The following is a 19499-nucleotide window of genomic DNA, read 5'->3' on the forward strand; positions in this document are numbered from 1 at the left end:
CGCGCTAAACTGTCTGTAGCTGGCTGTGCGTGCGTGAGCTGTCCAAGTAGACCGGACCCAACCAACCAACCGCCCCTGCCCAACTTGCTCGGCCAGGGCACTGGGCACATGCCTGCCCCTCTGGACCTCACCTGAAGAGGAATAACGCCGTCGGCCAGCGGTTGGGGATCCTTGTCACCGATCTGTGCATGTTCGTCACAACCCTTTTCGTCTCTTGCAATTGCAACTTTGCAAGGATCAGGTAATGAAAATCGTCTCCGATTTTCCTTTCCTTGCACCTAGACTATGGAGAGAGAGAGAGAGAGAGAGAGAGAGAGAGAGAGAGAGAGAGAGAGAGAGCAACCAGAGGCAGTGTGCTTCGCTAATGGCAGCACTGTCACCGTCAGCATAACACAACAGCACGGCACAACACAGCGCAGTAGCGTCAACAGGCACAAGCCCAGCAACTGAGGAGGAGGATGAGTTGATCAGTGGAGGTTTGTAGCGTGGCCCAGGGCTGGGACGGGACCACACGACCGCCCCCATGTCATGTGCGCCGGCCACATTTTCCACGGCCGCGCGGCGCGGTGGTGCTGCTCCGGCGTTTCACATTGCCGGCGCAGGACGAGCCGCCCAGTTTCTTCCCTCCCTCCCTCGCATTCACTCCATTATCTTATATATGCATATATATTGTGAACCAACCAACCAAATCTTTTCCTTGGCATATCAGTTGAGAACCCTGGCCGCAGACTGCGCCATGGGTTGTGGTGGTTGTTGCTTTGGTTCGTGAAACCTAAGCGCGTTAGGTCGGGGTCGTCTTTTGCAGATCTGCCTGGCGTCTGCTCCGTCTCCTGGACGATGACGATGATGACAATCTTTTTTTTTTCTAGGATACGATGATTTTTGAAACGAATCCAAGCAAATCGATGATGATGATGATAATGATAAGCGAGAAGAGAACAGAGCATGAGCAGTGCTGTGGGCTGTGGCGCTGTGCTGCCGCTCCACCGCCACTGCTTTTGTTCCGGCCTGCGTGTGCTGTGATGCTCTCCATCATCCAGCTGGTTTGTGTTGGCGCCCAGCCCAGCACTGCCAATCCGCCTGCTGTGCCCTGCTCTGCTCTGCTGGACCCACCTGTCATTATCCTCCTCTGGTCGTGCTGTGATCGACTGCTCTATGTCTGTTCTTTTATAAAAAAGAAAAAGAAAAGAAAAATCCAGCACAGGGAAGGAAAATGACAGGGCGCTTTCGGTTTCGGGGGGACACGGCACACAGCTCCAGCCGAATCTATCGGCTACACACGCCAAACCCAATTGGCCGGGCGGGCTGCCCCCCATGCTCTGGATCACATCGCCGCCTTGCACTTGCACCGCACGGTGCCCATCCATCCCATCACTCGACAGGGCTTCGTCTTGACGCAGACTTACCCCTACTCGAAACGGCATTGTTACACACAAAGACGTCGTCAAAAATCAGATCAGAATCTCCAGCTTTTTCTTTCGCTAGCCGACCACACGCCCTCCTTCCCTTTGTAGAGTAAGTTCGGCACTGAGTTTCAAGGGTTAAACCGGTTAAACCTCACGTTTTAACCTGGTTCCTGCAGTTAATTCGAGATAATCCGACCGCCGTTAAGAACAGGGTGATTTTAAGGATTTGGTCAAGGCTAACGTGCTTGTCGCTCCCCACAAAAATCAGGCATCAATGATGGAGAGGCATGGGACCACTGTGCCATGTGCCCTCATCTTCTTCCTTGGCCGGGGAGAATTCTCAGGGTTTTATTTTTTGTGGTTTCCTTCTCCACCCTACTAATTGCATGCTCAACTGTCGTCCACCGAACTGCAAGAAGACCTCTTCACACAGAACTACATAAATCTTGCTTTCATGGAGAGTTACACTAGGTAGTACTATTGAGGACAAATGACATGTCACTTCTCCCTTTGTGATAAGGAAGAGAGATATCCCTGGGGTCTTTTTTTTTGGGGGGGTGGCAAAAGCAACTCTAAGAAAAATAAAGAATGGCATTACTGTTTAATCTTCTTTTAAACTTGACAGCATCGGTAAACAGAAAAATATCTCATGGATGACAAGAGGCGAGAGTAACAAGTATTGCCTCACGTCAAGTGACGATATATACCTCTAGATACAATTAGAAGGCATGATCTCTAGTAAACCATGATTAAACGGTGTCAGCTTATCTAGAGTAGTTGGGATTCATGTTTGGAACATGTGCATGTGGATTGCAGTGACTTTCTAGAGGGGGGGAATAGCTGGCCACAACCATAACAAGCTTCGGAGAGCGTGTAGCTGAGCTCTAGTCACGGCGCAAATGCCTCAAAAAAATATTGCTCCTAATTGCCTAGATGAGAGAAACAAATGAATAGAACTAATCAGGGTTTACACACCCAAGAAACAGATTTTGTTAGTACTTGACACCTCATCTATACAAGACAAGGAAACTATGGAAGCCCATGTTACCCTGTTCCAACTAACGAAAACGGCCGTACCTACTACTATTTAAAACAGCTCTGGCAATTAAAAATGCAGGGGAAAAAGTCAGATGGACATTGAGTAATTTCTTCATTCATTTTGATTGGATTATTGATGCATATTTCTATTTGAAAATTTGATTCTCGACGTTGACGGAAAGCAGGTTTGAACAACGAGGTTGTGAGGAAACTTTGAATGTCTGATCTTTTTCAGAGCGTCCATGCTTCCGTGTCCACTAACCACACAATGTTCTCTCGTGTAAAATAAATAAAAAATTGCTAGAAACTCTGAAAGAAAATATGCAATACCACTCTGACCAGCCACCCAATGAGAAAAAATAAATGGAAAACAGTGAGACGTGTGCAGCACTAGTTGGATGCCTGGATAGGGAAGCGTATGTTGAGCAGATTTTTCGATAGAAGTTATCGACATATTTAATTTACCAACAAAAATATTTATAAAAGAAGATTTTCTAACAACAAAACTATTTTGGTAAAAGAAGGATTTTAACAGAGGCAAACTCAACAGCAAGGTGTTTTGTAAAAGAGAGTTTTTTTTCTCTCGGAAGAAATCAAAGGCCACAATCACTTCTTGGGAACGGGGAGCCGGTATGACTCGCTTCCCGAGGTTTGCGGAAAATGGTGAGCTTGCCGCGGACAACCTTTTGTTATTACCCTTGTAGTATTTGATTGTTACGAATTCTCTCAAATATATATCATTTCTAGCAAGTTTTATTTCCAATTCTTTGAGTGTTCAAGTAAGAGTATATTTCACTTCATTTTTTAACTCGGTATTTCTTTTATCATTCGAGCTTAATTGTACTTTCTACTGCACTACAGTTTTTTTAACAAGTATCAGCCATTACATCATTACGATATAAAGGCTGCGATATTGTTTTATTCCATCGTAAAAATAACCATATTATTTAGCAGAATGTGTTAAAAATTTGGCATTGCTCTTGGTTGGGAAAAATTGCTCTGAACCTCTGCATCAAACTGTATCCATGCATTTGGGTTTGAACCGGCCGAATTTTACAGGAAATCAGCGAATCAAAAGGGTCTTCAGGGGACACGATGATTTGTTTAGGAGTTAGTAGGGCATAATTAAATAGAACCCTCATTTTGCGTTAGCCTAATTACGCGGCGGTGGAACTAACGGTAAAATAAAACAGGTTCCAAGCTAGTACAAAACTCCTGCTCGCTCGCTCGCTTTCTCTCTCTACCTCTCTCTTCTGCTCCTCCTCCCTCTCTCTCTCTCTTCTCCCCACAGCCGCCAACTTTTCTTGCGCCGCATCGTCGGCGATCTCACCGCCGGCGTCCACGCGCAGCGTGCCGGGGCCTCCTCGCACCACCACATTCTTGTCTTGACGAGAGGCGTGGGGAGCGTGCCTCCTCTTCGCCGCCACCATCTCGGTGCTGGCGTGCTGGCGTGAACCGGAGATCCGCCCGGGGCCGGATCCGTTCTCCTCCTGCTGGTGAGTGCACATAGCTTGCTTGGGCCGGTCGATTTGATCTAGAAGCTCGCTTATTGTTGGGGGCATTTGCTTTGCCGTGGCTGTGGCCTGTGAGCAATAAAATCCAAATCTTTCTTCCTCTCGGGTCGGTTAGCTAGCTACGGATCTATTTGATGCGTGGTGCGCTACTAGTGAAAATTCATCATTTTGTTGTTCGATTAGTTTCGTCTTCTTCAGAGCGCACTGCACAAAGTCGATCTGCGGGTGCCGTTCGTTGCCAAAAAACTTTGGGATTCAGTTCGTTTCCCAATTTTTTTTCCTGAAGGATCTATGCCTCCAAGTTTTTTTTCGAGCAACCAAGTTGATGAACATGTTCTTGTTCTTGCCTAGTAGCTTACAGCTGTACCGAAAGCTTTTTTTTCCTTTATGTTTTTCTTTTCTGAGATGGCCTTACAGTTTTGCATGCCGTCTGAACATTGTGAAAATACTTTTTACTCAGGTCAACATCATGATGGCTCCATCGGGGAAGAAGAGGCCGCAAGCTGCAACGACCTTCATCCTGCTATGCATCTTGTCATCCTTCTGCATCTGCAAAGCGCAATTCAAGCCTGCGGACAGCTACCTTGTTGACTGCGGGTCCTCCAAGAGCACCACAGTTGGCCAGAGGACCTTCACCTCCGATGGTGCATCTCCGGTGAAGGTGTCCACCTCCCAGGAGATCCTGGCTGGCACTTCTGCAAATGGGGTGGCCTCTTTCGACAACTCTGCGCTCTACCAGACTGCCCGCATCTTCACCAGCCCATCATCCTACACTTTCCCTATCCAGAAGCAGGGTCGGCATTTCGTCCGGCTCTACTTCTTTCCCTTCACCTACCAGAGCTATGATCTTTCGCTCGCTAAATTCACTGTGTCGACCCAAGATGTGCTCCTGCTAAGTGACTTCCAGCAGCCTGACAAAACAGCACCCTTGTTCAAGGAGTACTCTTTGAACATCACCCGTGACACACTCGTGATTTCCTTCAAGCCGTCAAATGGAATTGCATTCATCAATGCAATTGAGGTGGTCTCTGTCCCAGATGATCTCATCATCGATACTGCCCAAATGGTCAACCCTGTGCAGCAGTACAGTGGTTTGTCTACACAGCCGCTAGAGACGGTGTATCGGGTCAACATGGGTGGTCCGAAGGTCACTCCCGACAATGATACCCTCTCAAGGGCCTGGGTGACTGATCAAAAATACTTGTTGAACCCAACTGTGACCAAACAGGTTGTTTATGGCAAGGATGTCAACTATAAGAAGGGTGGAGCAACTCAGCTGACAGCCCCTGATATTGTCTATGGTACAGCTGCAGAATTGGCAGCATCAAATACGTCCAATGCTCTTTTCAACATGACATGGCAGTTTGATGTGGATGCTGGCTTCAGCTATTTGATAAGGTTTCACTTCTGTGATATTGTCAGTAAGGCACTTAACCAGCTCTACTTCAATGCATATGTTGGAGGTTTCTCTGCGCAAAATAATCTCGATCTCTCAGTAATGTCTGATAATCAGTTGGCTACAGCTATCTATATAGATGTGGTTCTTTCATCAAATGATGCATCCAGTAAACTTGGCATCAGTATTGGCCCATCGACCTTGAACAATGTATTGCCCGATGGGATTCTGAATGGGCTCGAGGTTATGAAGATAAGTACTGGAGGTTCTGCTTTCACTGTTGGGTCTGGCGGTGGAAACAAAAATTTGGTAGTGATTCTTGGTGCAGTCCTTGGAGGTGTTGGACTATTGATAATCGTTGTTGTTCTGGTACTTCTTTGCCGGAAGAAAAAGACACTGGAAAAGCAGCATTCAAAGACTTGGATGCCTTTCTCTATCAATGGGCTCACCTCTCTCAGTACAGGAAGCAGAACATCTTATGGTACTACTCTTACATCAGGGCTGAATGGAAGCTATGGATACCGCTTTGCCTTCAGTGTGCTCCAAGAAGCAACCAACAATTTCGATGAGAACTGGGTCATTGGAGTTGGAGGCTTTGGGAAGGTTTACAAGGGAGTGCTGAGGGATGAGACCAAGGTTGCAGTGAAGCGTGGAAATCCAAAGTCCCAGCAAGGTCTCAATGAGTTCCGCACAGAGATTGAGCTCCTGTCACGGCTGCGCCACCGCCATTTGGTGTCTCTGATTGGGTACTGTGATGAAAGGAATGAGATGATCTTGGTCTATGAATATATGGAGAAAGGCACTCTCAAGAGCCATCTCTATGGCTCTGATAACCCCTCACTCAATTGGAAGCAGCGGCTGGAGGTTTGCATTGGAGCAGCAAGGGGACTGCACTATCTTCACACAGGTTCTGCAAAGGCCATTATCCACCGTGATGTCAAGTCTGCAAACATCTTGCTTGATGAGAATCTCCTTGCAAAGGTTGCTGACTTTGGGCTATCAAAGACAGGGCCTGAGTTGGACCAAACTCATGTCAGCACTGCTGTGAAGGGCAGCTTTGGGTATCTTGATCCTGAATATTTTCGGAGGCAGCAACTGACTGAGAAGTCAGATGTCTACTCCTTTGGTGTTGTTTTGCTTGAGGTCCTTTGTGCAAGGCCAGTGATTGACCCTACACTTCCAAGGGAGATGGTGAACTTGGCCGAATGGGGAATGAAGTGGCAGAAGAGAGGAGAGCTGCATCAAATTGTTGATCAGAGGATCTCAGGCACAATCAGGCCAGACTCTCTGAGGAAGTTTGGTGAAACCGTGGAGAAGTGCCTAGCGGACTACGGTGTGGAGCGGCCGTCAATGGGAGACGTCCTCTGGAACCTGGAGTACGTTCTGCAGCTTCAGGATGCGGATTCCACGGTCTCAGACGTGAACAGCATGAACCGTATCGTGGAACTCCCGTCCCAGGTTCAGAATGTCGGCGCCCTTGAGAGTATCAGCGTGACAATGGCGGAAGCTGGAGCTTCGAATGAGCCTGATCATGACCTCTCCGACGTGTCGATGAGCAGGGTCTTCTCTCAGCTAATCAAAGCCGAAGGAAGGTAAAGGTGCATCAGCATGAGACAGCCTGTAGGGTACTGAGGAAACCTTCAAAGTTATCTCTTCTTGAAGCTTACTTGAGAGATCATCTGTAATTGTACTTTTTTCTTTCTTTTTGTGCTCTGTAATTGTACTGAATCGCAGTCATGATTTTTTTTTACAGTTCTAGCTACTGTGAGCCTGCGCGGCTACATCTTTAGTAGATAGCATGTCTCATTTTGTTACTGGTGAAGTGCTGGATTTGTGAAACTTAGTACTGCAATTATGCAAGCACCCCAGCTTAACATTCGCATTTTCTATGTGTGCTTAACATTCGCATTTTCTATGAGCTGCTCTTCATCTCTTGCTATCTATGTATGCTGTTACCACTTTTTTATGTCAGGTCATTTCAAACGCTTTGGATCATTGTCGATCCTAATATGATCCTCAACAGTCAGATTCACAATTTTCACATTGAGATCAGTCCCAAACACGAATTGACATCTCAAATCCAACGACACAAATTGTGTGCTGCCAATCTCAAAACCAAAACACGACTGTTTGCCCCTTGGAATGAAATCTGAATTCTCAGACAACATACGAATTGTATTAGAAATAGCTACCTCCATATGCCACAAGGCCCACAATTAGGTATAATTTAGAACCTGCTTCATATATTGCAGCCATGAACTGAGAATTAGCATCTTGACTCGATACTACATAATTCACAGGATAATAGGTTGTCAACTAACCACTAAAAAACAAGGGAGCTAATTTGTTGCTGTTAAGCATTAGGAGAAAAGGTGAGCAAGAAACAGCAGAAAACTGAAAAAAAGGTACTTGTTTCAGAATTCCTGCACTTTCTATGTATTGAATAGTTTGGTGTTTAACGAACATCCTTTGAGGATCATCTTTACATGATCAATCGGTGGGTTCAGTAATTGAGAATTGAACCGATGTTAGCATTACTCGCCCTTCTGCTTCCTCGACCGCCTCTTGGGGCCTGAAGAGCTTGTACACCTGCCCACAAACTTCAGAACCTCGTCGATGAGCACCACTGGTAGCGCAACTAGCAGAACCAGCAGCCACTCATTCAAACTCAGGGGCACGATACCAAACACTGTAGCGAGGAATGGCACATAGAGGATCAAGAAATGGAGCCCGAACGACACCGACATCGCAACGAGCAGCCATGGGTTAACCCAAGGAGGCATAGTGAGCAGGCTGCTGTCTTCAGAGAGAGCATTGAGCGAGTTGAACATCTCAATCGCCACCAGGACAGACAGAGAGAGTGTTGTCGCCTTCACTTTTCCTGCCTGGAAGTACTCGCACGGGTTGTCAAAGGTGAAAGTTCTAGTTCCAGCAGTGAAAGGAGTAACCGTGAAGTTGTCCCAAGTAGAGCACTGGCCCCAGTTTGAAAGCTGTGAGTAACTGACAAGAGTGTGACCATCTCCAGTGAGGTCAATGCCCATGAAAGATCCATGTGTGTACCATATGACAAAGATGCCAACAGTTGCAATTCCCACGTAGAGGCCAATGATCTGCAGGTAAGGTACAAATCATGAGATTATCTCAAAAGATAAGAATCCAAAAAGGACCAAATATATTCAAAGGATTATTACAAGACCAGAGAGATAATTTACCAAGTAGCGGAACAAAATCCAGGGAGTGATCAGTGAATCATCGCTTCTCCTAGGTGGCTTCTTCATGATGTCCTTGTCAGGTGGATTGAAGCCTAAAGCAGTTGCAGGAGGGCCATCGGTAACAAGATTGACCCATAGAAGTTGAACAGGTATCAATCCCTCAGGAATACCCAAGGCAGAAGTTAGGAAAATGGATGCAACTTCACCAATGTTTGAGGAAATCATGTATCTGCAGCAGCCAAGGAAGGCAGTCAGAATCCTCACTAAGGATACATATTACATGCACCGTTGCTGATCCAAACCCAAGAACAGAGTGCAAAAATCTACTGATGTGCATGCATTTGCAATCATAATAGTTGTGCTCAGGGGTTAGTGTTATTAAGTGGCTGAATAAATTGATATTGAGTTTCCAACCTGCCAAACTAGCAACTCAACCAACTGACTAGTCATGACTGGCGCAAACCCAATGTATGCATGAAAACAAAACACTAACAGCAACCATAAATAATCAAAACAAGCTCTTGGAGTACAAACCTTATGAAAGCTTTCATGTTGTTGTAAATTGATCTTCCTTCACCAACTGCAGCAACTATAGTGCTAAAATTGTCATCAGCCAACACCATGTCAGAGGCCTCTTTGGCAACCTGAAAATATAATAATGTCATTAGAAAAAATCAAACATTAGTACGATAAAGTCATAGGTGTGCAGATATAAATCTTTTCTTGTGGAAATACAAAAAACACATAAACATCCCAGAGAAAATTTGATGTTGTACGTGGACTATTTCAAGCAGCATCTGGTGGCTAGATGAAAAGACACAAATACATAATGTCTTGTACTACGTAAGAAAAACTCATTTTCCAGGTAGATCATTCTCTGTTGCCCAATTACCCGCCCCTTTCAATAAAAGCAGTCATTGGAAATAATAGAACAAGCCAAAATGAAACTAAAAAGTGATTTTCAGACAATTTAAGGTAGAAACTAAGCACTAACCTCAGTTCCTGTAATGCCCATAGCAACACCAATATCAGCCAGTTTTAGCGCAGGGGCATCATTGACTCCATCTCCAGTCATGGCAACAACTTCACCATCTTCTTTCAGCAATCTCACAATCTCTTGTTTGTGCCTTGGCTCTGCCCTAGAGAACAGAAGGCCGCCTTTCCTCCTCAGCAGTGACTTCTTGTCCTCAAGTGCCATGAACTCTTTTCCTGTAAGGCTCTTCAAGGTGATATCCTCGTCAGGTGAAAACACGCCAATTTCACGGCATATTGCCTCAGCAGTTTCTTTGTTGTCCCCTGTTATCACCATAACACGGATGCCTGCAGCTCTGCAATCTTCAATAGCATCATAGACCTCTTCCCTGGGAGGGTCCTGGCAAGTTAAAACATCCATGATTTAGTTTTATATAAGAAACTCAGTAACAAGAGTATTTGACCCATTGAGCATATTATCTGGTCTAATCCATGTCCCTAACGGATATATTCCTGCCTAATCCAGATCATGGAGTGAAAAAACAATTTATTCAAAACAGCTCAAAGCAGCAACAGCATCTTACCCTTAAGCCAACAAGACCAGCAAAAATCAGGTCAGTCTCGATTGTGGCATAATTGGCTGGATCCAGCAAGAGCTTATGAGCAGGATGGTTTTCACCATCATATGTTGCAAATTCTCCTAAATCTTCCTTGTACGCAAAACCGAGGCAGCGTAGAGCTTTGGTTGACATTTCATGGAGGCTTGACAAGACCATCTTCTTTGCTTTCTCATCTAATGGCACCATCAAACCATCCTTCAGTTGAATGTGGCTACTTCGCTCAAGCAAAGTTTCAACAGCTCCCTGCCATGAATAAAGGATACAATGTCAAGCACTCCGAATACCAATCCAGCAAACACGTGATCCAATAAAACTATATTTAGAGAAGGGGTAAACTTGTACACGAAAATCTTTGGATACAAATGGATGTGCGCCAAAAGTGAGTAACTAGAAATAGGGGAATCAGCACCTTCACGAGTAGCGCATTGCTTCCTGAACTGGTCCTAACAATGACACCCATTGATTTCCTCATGCGGTCAAACTCGAGGGTGCCAATCCTTTTGGCAACATTATTCCACCATTTGCAGCAGCCTGTCAGCAAACAACATTGCAATCCACTTGTGTGAGACTCTTTGCGTGTACTGATTAAGCAGCACATATTAGGAAGGAAATAGAAGGTAAATCAGGTGCAGCAGCATGTATTTATTTATTACCTAATGTATCAGATGGATCCAAGGACAGTCCGTTCTTTCCTCCAGGCAGACCCATTTTCTCAACCAGAACCTGCGAGAAACAAAAAAAGAAAGTTAGCATGAGAGCTAAAATAATGCATTGTTCCCAACGGCAATCTTGTCCTGTTTGCCATTGGACCAACACATGTGTGAGCAGTTGTCAGTTATCACTGTGCATTTGTAACTGATGAATAATACCATATACTCTTAAGGATTCAGAAACCATAACAATAGCGGAACGTGAACAGCGTGTAAGTTTAGCAATTCTCACCTTTAAAGCTGCCTCGGTCGGCATTCCAGTGGCAACATACTGATGCGAAGAATGAGCAACACTGGCATCATTGCACACAGCTGCAACCTTTGCAATGGTCTCAAGGTTCGCATCGATGCTCCCAGCAGGCCAATCGTGAATTGTCCCATCCTGGGGATCGTATGTCGTCCCTTCCACCTTGAAGCTCCTAACTTCCCCTGAAGAATCACCGATTGCCACAAGTTTTGCCACCGACATCTGGTTTGTGGTCAGTGTTCCAGTCTTGTCAGAGCAAATCACGGTGGTGCAACCCAGGGTCTCCACACTGGGCAGCTTCCTCACCAGTGCATTCTTGGCAGCCATCTTCCTTGTTCCGAGTGCAAGGCACGTGGTGATCACGGCGGGCAGGCCCTCGGGTATGGCGGCGACAGCGAGTGCCACGGCGATCTCAAAGTAGTAGGTGCACTTCTCGAAGGAGAAGCGTATGTTATTCGGCACCCATCCGTCGAGCTCAAATGTCAGGAAGTACTTGACATTGATGAGCCAGACGAGGGCGCAAATGAGGCCGATGATCTTGGTGAGCGCCTCACCGAACTCGTTGAGCTTCTTCTTGAGCGGGGTGTCGTCGTCCTCCTGCGATGCCTCATGGATCTGCGCGTGGATCTTGCCGATCTCCGTGGACATCCCGGTGTGCACGACGATGCAGAGGGCGCTGCCGTTGACGACGGTGGTGCCGGCGAACACCATGCACTCCTTGGCCTGGATGTCGGCGTCCTCGACGGGCACGGCGTGCGAGGTCTTGTTGACGGACGCGGTCTCGCCGGTGAGCGAGCCCTGCTCGACGCGGAGCGTGGACGTGACGAGGCGCACGACGCGCATGTCGGCGGGCACCTTGTCCCCGACGCGGAGCTGGACGACGTCCCCCGGGACGAGGTCCCTCGCGGGGAGCGCGGGGAGCCACTCCCCGTCGCGGAGCACGGCAGCGTGGTCGGACTGGATCTCCCGCAGCGCCTCGAGCGCCTTCTCGGCGTTGGTCTCCTGCCAGATTCCGACGGCGGCGTTGACGACGAGGATGAGGAAGATGACGAGCGGCTCGACGAAGGCGGAGAGCGTGACCTCCCCGGCCGAGGAGAAGAGCGCGAGGAGGAACGAGACGGCGGCGGCGGCGAGCAGGATGCGGACGAGCGTGTCCTCGAACTGCTGCGCGAGGAGTTGCAGCAGCGACGGGCCCGGGTGCTCGGCGAGCTCGTTGGGCCCGTGCGCGCGCAGCCGCGCCGCGGCGTCGGGCGCGGAGAGCCCCCGCGACGCCGAGACCCCGAGCCGCGCCTCGCAGTCCGCGACGGAGCGCGCCCACGCCGGGAAGCCGTCGCCGTCGGGGACCGGCGGCGCCGCCTCGCCCATGGTCGCTGCCTTCCTCTTCAGTGGGGCGCGATCTCCCAACCGGTGCGTCCGAGGGGCGCGGCTGCGGCGGCGGGGATCGCTTTTACGGAGTCGTGGGGAGTACCGGCGGCGGCCGCGAAAGCCGCGTCGAGGAGATCCTTCTTTCTGTTGCCGCGGACTGCGGACACGCAAGCAACCAGGCAGCCCACCAATGCCTCGGGTCCCGGGGACACGGACGGCCACGGATCGATCAGCCGAGCACGCGCGCCCGCGGAATTCCCGGAGTCCCGGCGCCGCACGGAACCGTCCCGACGCGGCGGCGGGTGCGGAAGGACTACGGGCGGAGGAGGGTTGTTGAGCGGGCCCCGTCCGTCCGGCCGGCCGGCCGGCCAACTGGTGGTAGTGGTGGTGGTGGGGAGGAGGTGGGAACCCGCTGCCTCCTTCGGCTGCAAGCGGAGTCGGAGAGGAGGAGGCACGGCAGGGGGGGTTCAAATGGGCTGCCGAGGGCTGCGGAGGAAGGTGGCAGGAAGCTTCCTACCCTGCCTGCGCCGCGGGCGCGGCCACTCCCAACCGCCTGCCGCTGACGCCCAGCGGCCGCAGGCAGCCAGGCACCCAAGCGGCTGCAAAGTGGCGGGCGGGCGCGCCGGATGGGTGCAGCCCAGCCTGCCGTGCAGGGGATGATGGGATGGGTGGCCTGCGCCGCGCAGCAGAGAAGCCAAAGGACAGGTGGCGCCGGTGCTTTCCTTGTGCAAGAAAATTGATGGCCTCCTGGCCTGCTGCGGCCATTGTCTGCATGCGCGTGGGGCGGAGTGCGTGTGTAATCGCTCGTGTCATGACCCATGACTGCTGCGCCTGCGCCGCTGGGCGGAAACCATGAGACCGAGGCTGTCTCCAACGGTGCAATCTAAACCCTTCTCTACTCTACTCGAGAGAAGATTCCATTCTCTATCGCTCCAGCAGCGCTCTCTAAATAATCCTTTAAAATAGAGGACGCTACAGATTTCCTCTATATATATAGAGATTCTCTCTCCTCTTCTCTATTTTTTCTTTACGTTTTAAACACTGAATTAAATAAAAATAAAATATGTCCATAGCATTTGAGGTATGATAAATACATACGTATAAAAATTTGGAACAAAATACGTTTCTAATATAAGGTTTAATGTATAGAGAACGAGATTTAGAGAACGTTGTTGGAGAGAAATGAGATATAGAGAAGAGAATCTTATAGAGAATTCTGTAAACGAAGGATATAGAGAACGACGGTTGGAGATAGCCTGAGGCTAGTGCCAATGGAGGGCGATACCGCCCCCCTGTCGCCCCAGCCCAGGCGAGAGTGAGGCGAGAGGCAGGCAAGAGGGAGTGCCGCTCTCGCCCGCGTTGGCAGGCGCGGCGGGGCGGTAGGCGGGCGGTGGTGAGGCGGTGCGTTGGCGCGGCGGGCCCCGAGCGAGAGGACGTGACGTGGCGCGTTTTAATTGGTCACGCGGACTATCCGTTGAACTGGCCGTTATTCGACCGTTTGAACTCCAAAAAATTTAAAAAAAATTGCAAAAAAAATCAAATTTCATCTCCAACCCCCTATAAATACCCCACCCAGTTTTCACTCCTTCCACACCTCATTTGAGCTCATTTCTCTCCTCTACAATCCGAAATCTCTTCCACCATGACCGGTTGGTCTCCAGATTTTCATACCTTCTCCAGATGTAATTTCCTTTTTTAATTATGATGTAATCGGTAATTTTTTTAGCTGAATAAAATTAATTTATTTAATTATTTTGCATACACGAACAAAAGAGAGTGAAATAATTAAATCTGGAAAACAAAAGCTGACGTGGAGGAGAGAGAAGTGAGAGCTGACACTATAGCCTCTGCATTGGAGGGGTGGGGTGAGAGTGGGGACGATAGCTGACGTGGCGGGGCGAGAGTGAGGCGATGCACTGGACTCAGCCTGAGTGCAGTGGCGGGGGAGATATCTCCCCGCCACGTCAGCTCTCACCCTCACTCCCACCCTACCCCTTCAATGTACAGGTTATAGTGCCAGCTCTCATTTCTCTCTCCTCCACGTCAGCTTTTCTTTTCCAAATTTAATTATTTCACTCTCTTTTATTTGCGTATGCAAAATAATTCAATAAATTGAGCAAAGGGAAAGGACAATGAAGCAGTAATAAACAGATTGAAGAGCTATTAGTATAGCAAGTATTAATTCAACAATTAGTTAGTTTAGGAAGACTGCTTTGCCTGGGATGTGCGAGACTATAGTAGGGTTACGGGCTTTATAAAATATTTACCGGATTCGCTAGTAAACAAGAGAGGGTCCAGGGATAAACAAGTTTCGGGATAGACAATAGTGGGGAAGTAGGCAATTCAGCTCCCAGCCGGATTACATGAATTCGAGTTGGCAACTAACATCTCCACAAGCTCGAGCTCATAACTACTATGAATGGCGAATGGAAATATTTCTGCTACTACGGAAAAGGGATCATCGGCTAAGGTTGTGATTGGAACTAGCGCTATCCCTTTAGATAATTATCTAGTTGTAGAACCTGTGCACGGAAGGGAATCAGAAGCGGTTGATGAAAGCAAAGGTAGGGCTCCTTTCCTAAAGCAATGAAACAAATGTCATTAAACGGTGTTCAACTAAAAAAATTACCGATTACATCATAATTAAAAAAAGGAAATTACATCGCAATTAAAAATATCAAAAATACATAATAATTAAAAGAAAATTCTAATTCTCCTCCGAATCCTCGTCTAGTCCAAGCTCTTTTTCCACCATCTTGACGGCCTTGAAATGAGTACATTTTTCTGCTTCGTCCATATCCGCAGTTGATCGGAACTTCATTATGTTCCATTGCTTGAATAGTTTAGCCTTCACTAAGCCACCCCACATGTTCTTCATTGTAAATGCTTTGTTTTCTACCGCACTGCTTGATGAGGATTCCTTCCCCTTCTCCTTCCCCTTAGCCTTCTCCTTCCGCTTAGCCACCTTGGCCCTATCACGGCCTATTGGATGAGTCTCATTATCCTCCTCGGTGTCTTCTGTTCCGCCGGAGCTATACTCACCCGAAACTCCGAGGCGGGTTCTCTTACTACTCACATCGGATCCACTGCCAGGACCATGTCTCGCTGCCCACTTAGGTTCGTGGCAAACAGCTCTCCACCAATGATGGCGCTTGAATGCTGTCGTCACTTTCGGGTTGTTCTCATACCTCGCCATTGCCCCCTCCATGACCATTGCATCATCTGCTCCACTCTAACGTACTCTTTCTTCTTGGATGTAGTATCCATTAAACAGGGTCACCTCGCGGTTGTACACATTCCAATGATCCTTCAGTTGCTTCACGGTGCGACAACGTGACGGCTCCGCGGTAGAGTTGAAGCTCCGCTATTTGGCCCTAAAAACTCAAACCGGTCTGGTTGTTACCGGTGATAGAGTCATTCGAGTGATAAACCCAAGCATGTACCTAGCCCGGACATATTGTTAGTTATTTGAAAAAAGCACGATATTTAAATAGATGAACACTAATTAAATTACCAGTTTTTCCTCCTCCGCAATCGTCCAGTCAAGTCTCTTTGGACGCTTTGGTTCGGTCGCTCCCGCTCCTTTATTTTGAGACTCAACGGAGACGGGGTTTGGAACCGTGGGTGCCACGTGCGGAGGTGGTGGGTATGAGTACGGACCGTACGGATAATGATATGGCGGTGGAGGTGCCCCCGGAGCCGGAGGTGCAGCAGGGGGGAATAATGCTCGGGGTTGCAGCAAAGAATTGATATTGGAGCGGCGATGCATCGGAGAAGACTCATCTTGGGGAGATGCTTGTGACCCGTCGGACTGCAAGAGATCGGTGAAGGTATGGAAATCTGGAGACTAACCGATCATGGTGGAAGAGATTTCGGATTGTAGAGGAGAGAAATAAGCTCAAATGGGGTGTGGAAGGAGTGAAAACCGGGTGGGGTATTTATAGGGGGGTTGGGGATGAAATTTAGGATTTTTTGTAATTTTTTCGAATTTTTTGGAGTTCAAACGATCAAATAACGGCTAGTTCAACGCATAGTCCGCGTGGACCAATCGAAACGCACCACGTCACTCCTGCCCCACCCCTCTCGCCTGCGCCCGCCGACGCCAGCGCGCCGCCTCGCTCCCGCCCGCCTCCCGCCCTCGCGCGCCTGCCAACGCGAGCGAGAGCGCGGCGATAGCGCCCGCTCCCGCCCGGCGGGATCCATCCCGCCCTCTCTCTCCCACTCGATCGCCTCCCGCCTGCACCGCGCCGATAGGGGGGCGGTACCGCCCTCCATTAGCACCAGCCTGAGACGGTGGAACCGAAACCACTGTAGCGCCAGCAGCCCCGTTGATGGGTGGGACCCTGCTCTAGCATCCGGCTTTGACCATCCATTAACTTAATATATGAATTTTGCTAAAAAAAGATTTGATATTACTTTTTAGCAGATTTGATATAGCGTTCGGGATGTGTACTCACCTCCGTTCTGACTGCGCTAATAGAAGGATGCTCTAGCATTCATCTCTAACCAACAACTAAATTTATAAAAGAATCATATATTTTAGTATGAACATTAATTCATAAGTTGGTTGGATTCAGTATATTTCAAAATACTTCTCCTCCGATGGTTTAACTGTAGAATGGTATTTTACATGAGACGTGATTTATAATTTACTCTTTGTATCTCAGAATATAAGGCGCGATTTGACTCGCCGCGGCCTTCAAAGTTATACTTTAGCACATATTTTCCTCCTCTACCATAACGCTTTAATCATCGCCTTCAAATACAAACTGTAACAAAGTCTACATCACGTTTGTAAAGGGCCGAGGTTCGGATCTTAAAATACGTACAACTCTAATAAAAGGAAATGGATGGAGTACCGTCGAGCGTCAAACCCAGCGATATCCTGCGATTCAAGAAGGACCGGTCTACTATTTGTTAAGGTAAGCGGTCTAAAGAAGAATATGCCGTGGTGGCCGAAGCCCGGATCCATTACTAAACGAAGGTTCCTCGATGCTTCCACCCCGCTGCATGGCGTGAGCCATCAACGTCACCAAGCCTCGCAGCCACCCGCAGCCACTTGTCCACTTTTAAACTCCGCCACCACGCTCATCATCATGCAAGGGAATTGGGGTTTAGATTACTCCCTCGGAATTGACCCCGGAAATCCTTTTCCCCGCATTGACCCTGCCGGCCCGGCCGCCGCGGCGCCCACCCCCGTTCTCTCTTTACCACCTGCCACCACCGGCCGGAGGGGGTGACCTGTGATGTGGGCCCGGGGCGGGGGATGCGATCTCCTGGGGGCCCACCGGCGCGGCCACACCCGGGGCGTGCAGGCCCGGCGGGCGCGGCGCCCATGTTGTTGGAGCCTGCGCGGAAAGCGAGCACTGTGAATTCCGTTTCAACTCCTGCCCTTTCTTTTTTTTTTTCATCCCATCCCTGCCTTTTCCACCTGGGACGTGGGACCACTGGCAGCTGTTCCATGGCTTTGCTTCGTGGCAGGCAGATACGCCTGTTCGATGCAGTGACAGCAAAGTGACTAAAATAGTGACTAAATTTTAGTCACCTTTATTTGGATCATATGATTAAAGTTCCAAATAAAATGACTAAAATGAAGAGCAAGCCCTCTCAACTCCTCTTTTAGCTACTTCTTATCTCAACCTCTCCTTTTAGCTACTTTTTGGAAGCTAATAGAACTAAAACGTTTTTAATCACTTTTAGTCAGTTTGTTTGGAACTTTAGTCCCTAAATTGACTAAATTTTAATCAGTTTGAAAACCAAACGCGCCAAGCGCTCGTATTTTGCGGCGATATGAAATGCACGGGAGGTCGCGCTCGACCTCCTCTGGCGTGATGTGATGCTCACCACGTTACGCATTCTCACCCGTGAAATAACATAAAACAAAAAGGGGGGAAATAAATATTGCAGCGGATGTCAAAGCAGCAGCAACTGGGTCGGAAATAAAGTCGCTGAAGACCGGAGAGAGAGACGTGAAGGTGATCGCGTCACCAATCTCCAGCGGCTGGGTTTATCGCATTTGACGCACGCAACCGCGACCAGGACCCATGCATCAAGGATTCTTCCACAAGGCATCGGCAGGAGCATCGCCGTCCTCCCGAGTCACATCCTTGCAGAAATTCTTTGTTTCGTCGCTCGTCGCAGAGCCATGGAGCGAGATAGAATAGAGGATAGGGATAGGGATAGAAAGCAAGGCCAGTAGCAGTAGGAAGGACGTATGGACGACGACCCGGAGAGTGGACCGGAGGCTCCCTCCGCTCCGCATCTTCTTTCTCTGCTTCCTTCCTCTGTCTGCGCGGACACAGGGCAGGAGCACTTGGCTCCCTCTCCTCCGCATGCAGACAAGCACGACAGCCGGCACGCCACGCTTCCTTCAGGCCTGAACCTGTCCGGAGTCTGGACGCAAGAGGAGATTGATTGGAATCGCTGCGCCGCACGGGTCATCAGGCCGAAGTTTCGCTTCAACTCCTGCAGGCCTAGGTCGCGACCGTTTGTGAGGGTGTCCCGGTTGCCGAGGAGCCGAGGTCCCGCATGGATGGCTTGTCATGTTCCTGTGTTGCCTTGTCCCATCACATGTCCGTGTCATCATCGGTGCCGCCAAAAGGTTGTTTTTTTTTAATACAAAGGTTGTTGGTTGATCGTTGTTTTCATTTCAACGACGACGAGCGGTCCTCACATCCTCGCTTGTTTCTCAAGTCAACAGTTGACGCCTTCACTCAAGGTATACATAACATATTCAGTCTGTAAAGTACGTATTCAGAGACCGACATACGTATAAAGTTAGTACCTGCTTTTATATTCAGGTTGCTGCACAGGAACAGAGATGAACGGTGCGGTGCTTTGGTTCACTTTTCTGCCCATGCCATCTTTCTTCACAATTAGCACAACCAGACAGCCGAATTTGTCCAGTATCCAGAACAGCAGTGGGGGCATCTACAGTACTTTCATACAGCACCCAGAAGGCCAGAAAACATCTAGCTTTGTGTTCATAGAAAGCACCCACCGGCTACTAGTGTGTTTGG

The 19499-nt window shown here is 48.7% G+C and overlaps 2 protein-coding genes across 2 annotated transcripts; one reads left to right on the forward strand and one right to left on the reverse strand.

The window, feature by feature from the left end:
• Positions 1 to 3676: 3676 nt before the first annotated feature.
• Positions 3677 to 7269, forward strand: LOC112886057 (receptor-like protein kinase HERK 1). The gene is made up of 2 exons (XM_025951811.1): positions 3677 to 3940; positions 4419 to 7269. Exon 2 carries the CDS (start codon positions 4428 to 4430, stop codon positions 6948 to 6950), a length of 2523 nt encoding a protein of 840 aa, XP_025807596.1. The 5' UTR covers positions 3677 to 3940; positions 4419 to 4427; the 3' UTR covers positions 6951 to 7269.
• Positions 7270 to 7553: 284 nt separating this feature from the next.
• On the reverse strand, positions 7554 to 13076 carry LOC112886056 (calcium-transporting ATPase 4, endoplasmic reticulum-type-like). The gene is made up of 8 exons (XM_025951810.1): positions 11101 to 13076; positions 10812 to 10881; positions 10568 to 10689; positions 10123 to 10401; positions 9561 to 9938; positions 9101 to 9210; positions 8567 to 8795; positions 7554 to 8464 (listed from the first exon to the last, which is right to left on the reverse strand). Exons 1-8 carry the CDS (start codon positions 12478 to 12480, stop codon positions 7889 to 7891), a joined length of 3144 nt encoding a protein of 1047 aa, XP_025807595.1. The 5' UTR covers positions 12481 to 13076; the 3' UTR covers positions 7554 to 7888.
• Positions 13077 to 19499: the final 6423 nt, after the last annotated feature.

This window comes from Panicum hallii, chromosome 3 (assembly GCF_002211085.1).
Source record: "Panicum hallii strain FIL2 chromosome 3, PHallii_v3.1, whole genome shotgun sequence".
NCBI lineage: Eukaryota > Viridiplantae > Streptophyta > Magnoliopsida > Poales > Poaceae > Panicum > Panicum hallii.

What these genes read in the sequence shown, in the direction of transcription:
- LOC112886056 (XM_025951810.1), bottom strand. Translation starts at nt 12,480, where the DNA reads ATGGGCGAGGCGGCGCCGCCGGTCCCCGACGGCGACGGCTTCCCGGCG. An exon ending in GCAATGCGCTACTCGTGAAG is followed by an intron (nt 10,402 to 10,567) that starts GTGCTGATTCCC and finishes TATTCATGGCAG; the next exon opens with GGAGCTGTTGAAACTTTGCT. An exon ending in CTGGTCTTGTTGGCTTAAGG is followed by an intron (nt 9,939 to 10,122) that starts GTAAGATGCTGT and finishes TTAACTTGCCAG; the next exon opens with GACCCTCCCAGGGAAGAGGT.
- LOC112886057 (XM_025951811.1), top strand. Translation starts at nt 4,428, where the DNA reads ATGATGGCTCCATCGGGGAAGAAGAGGCCGCAAGCTGCAACGACCTTC.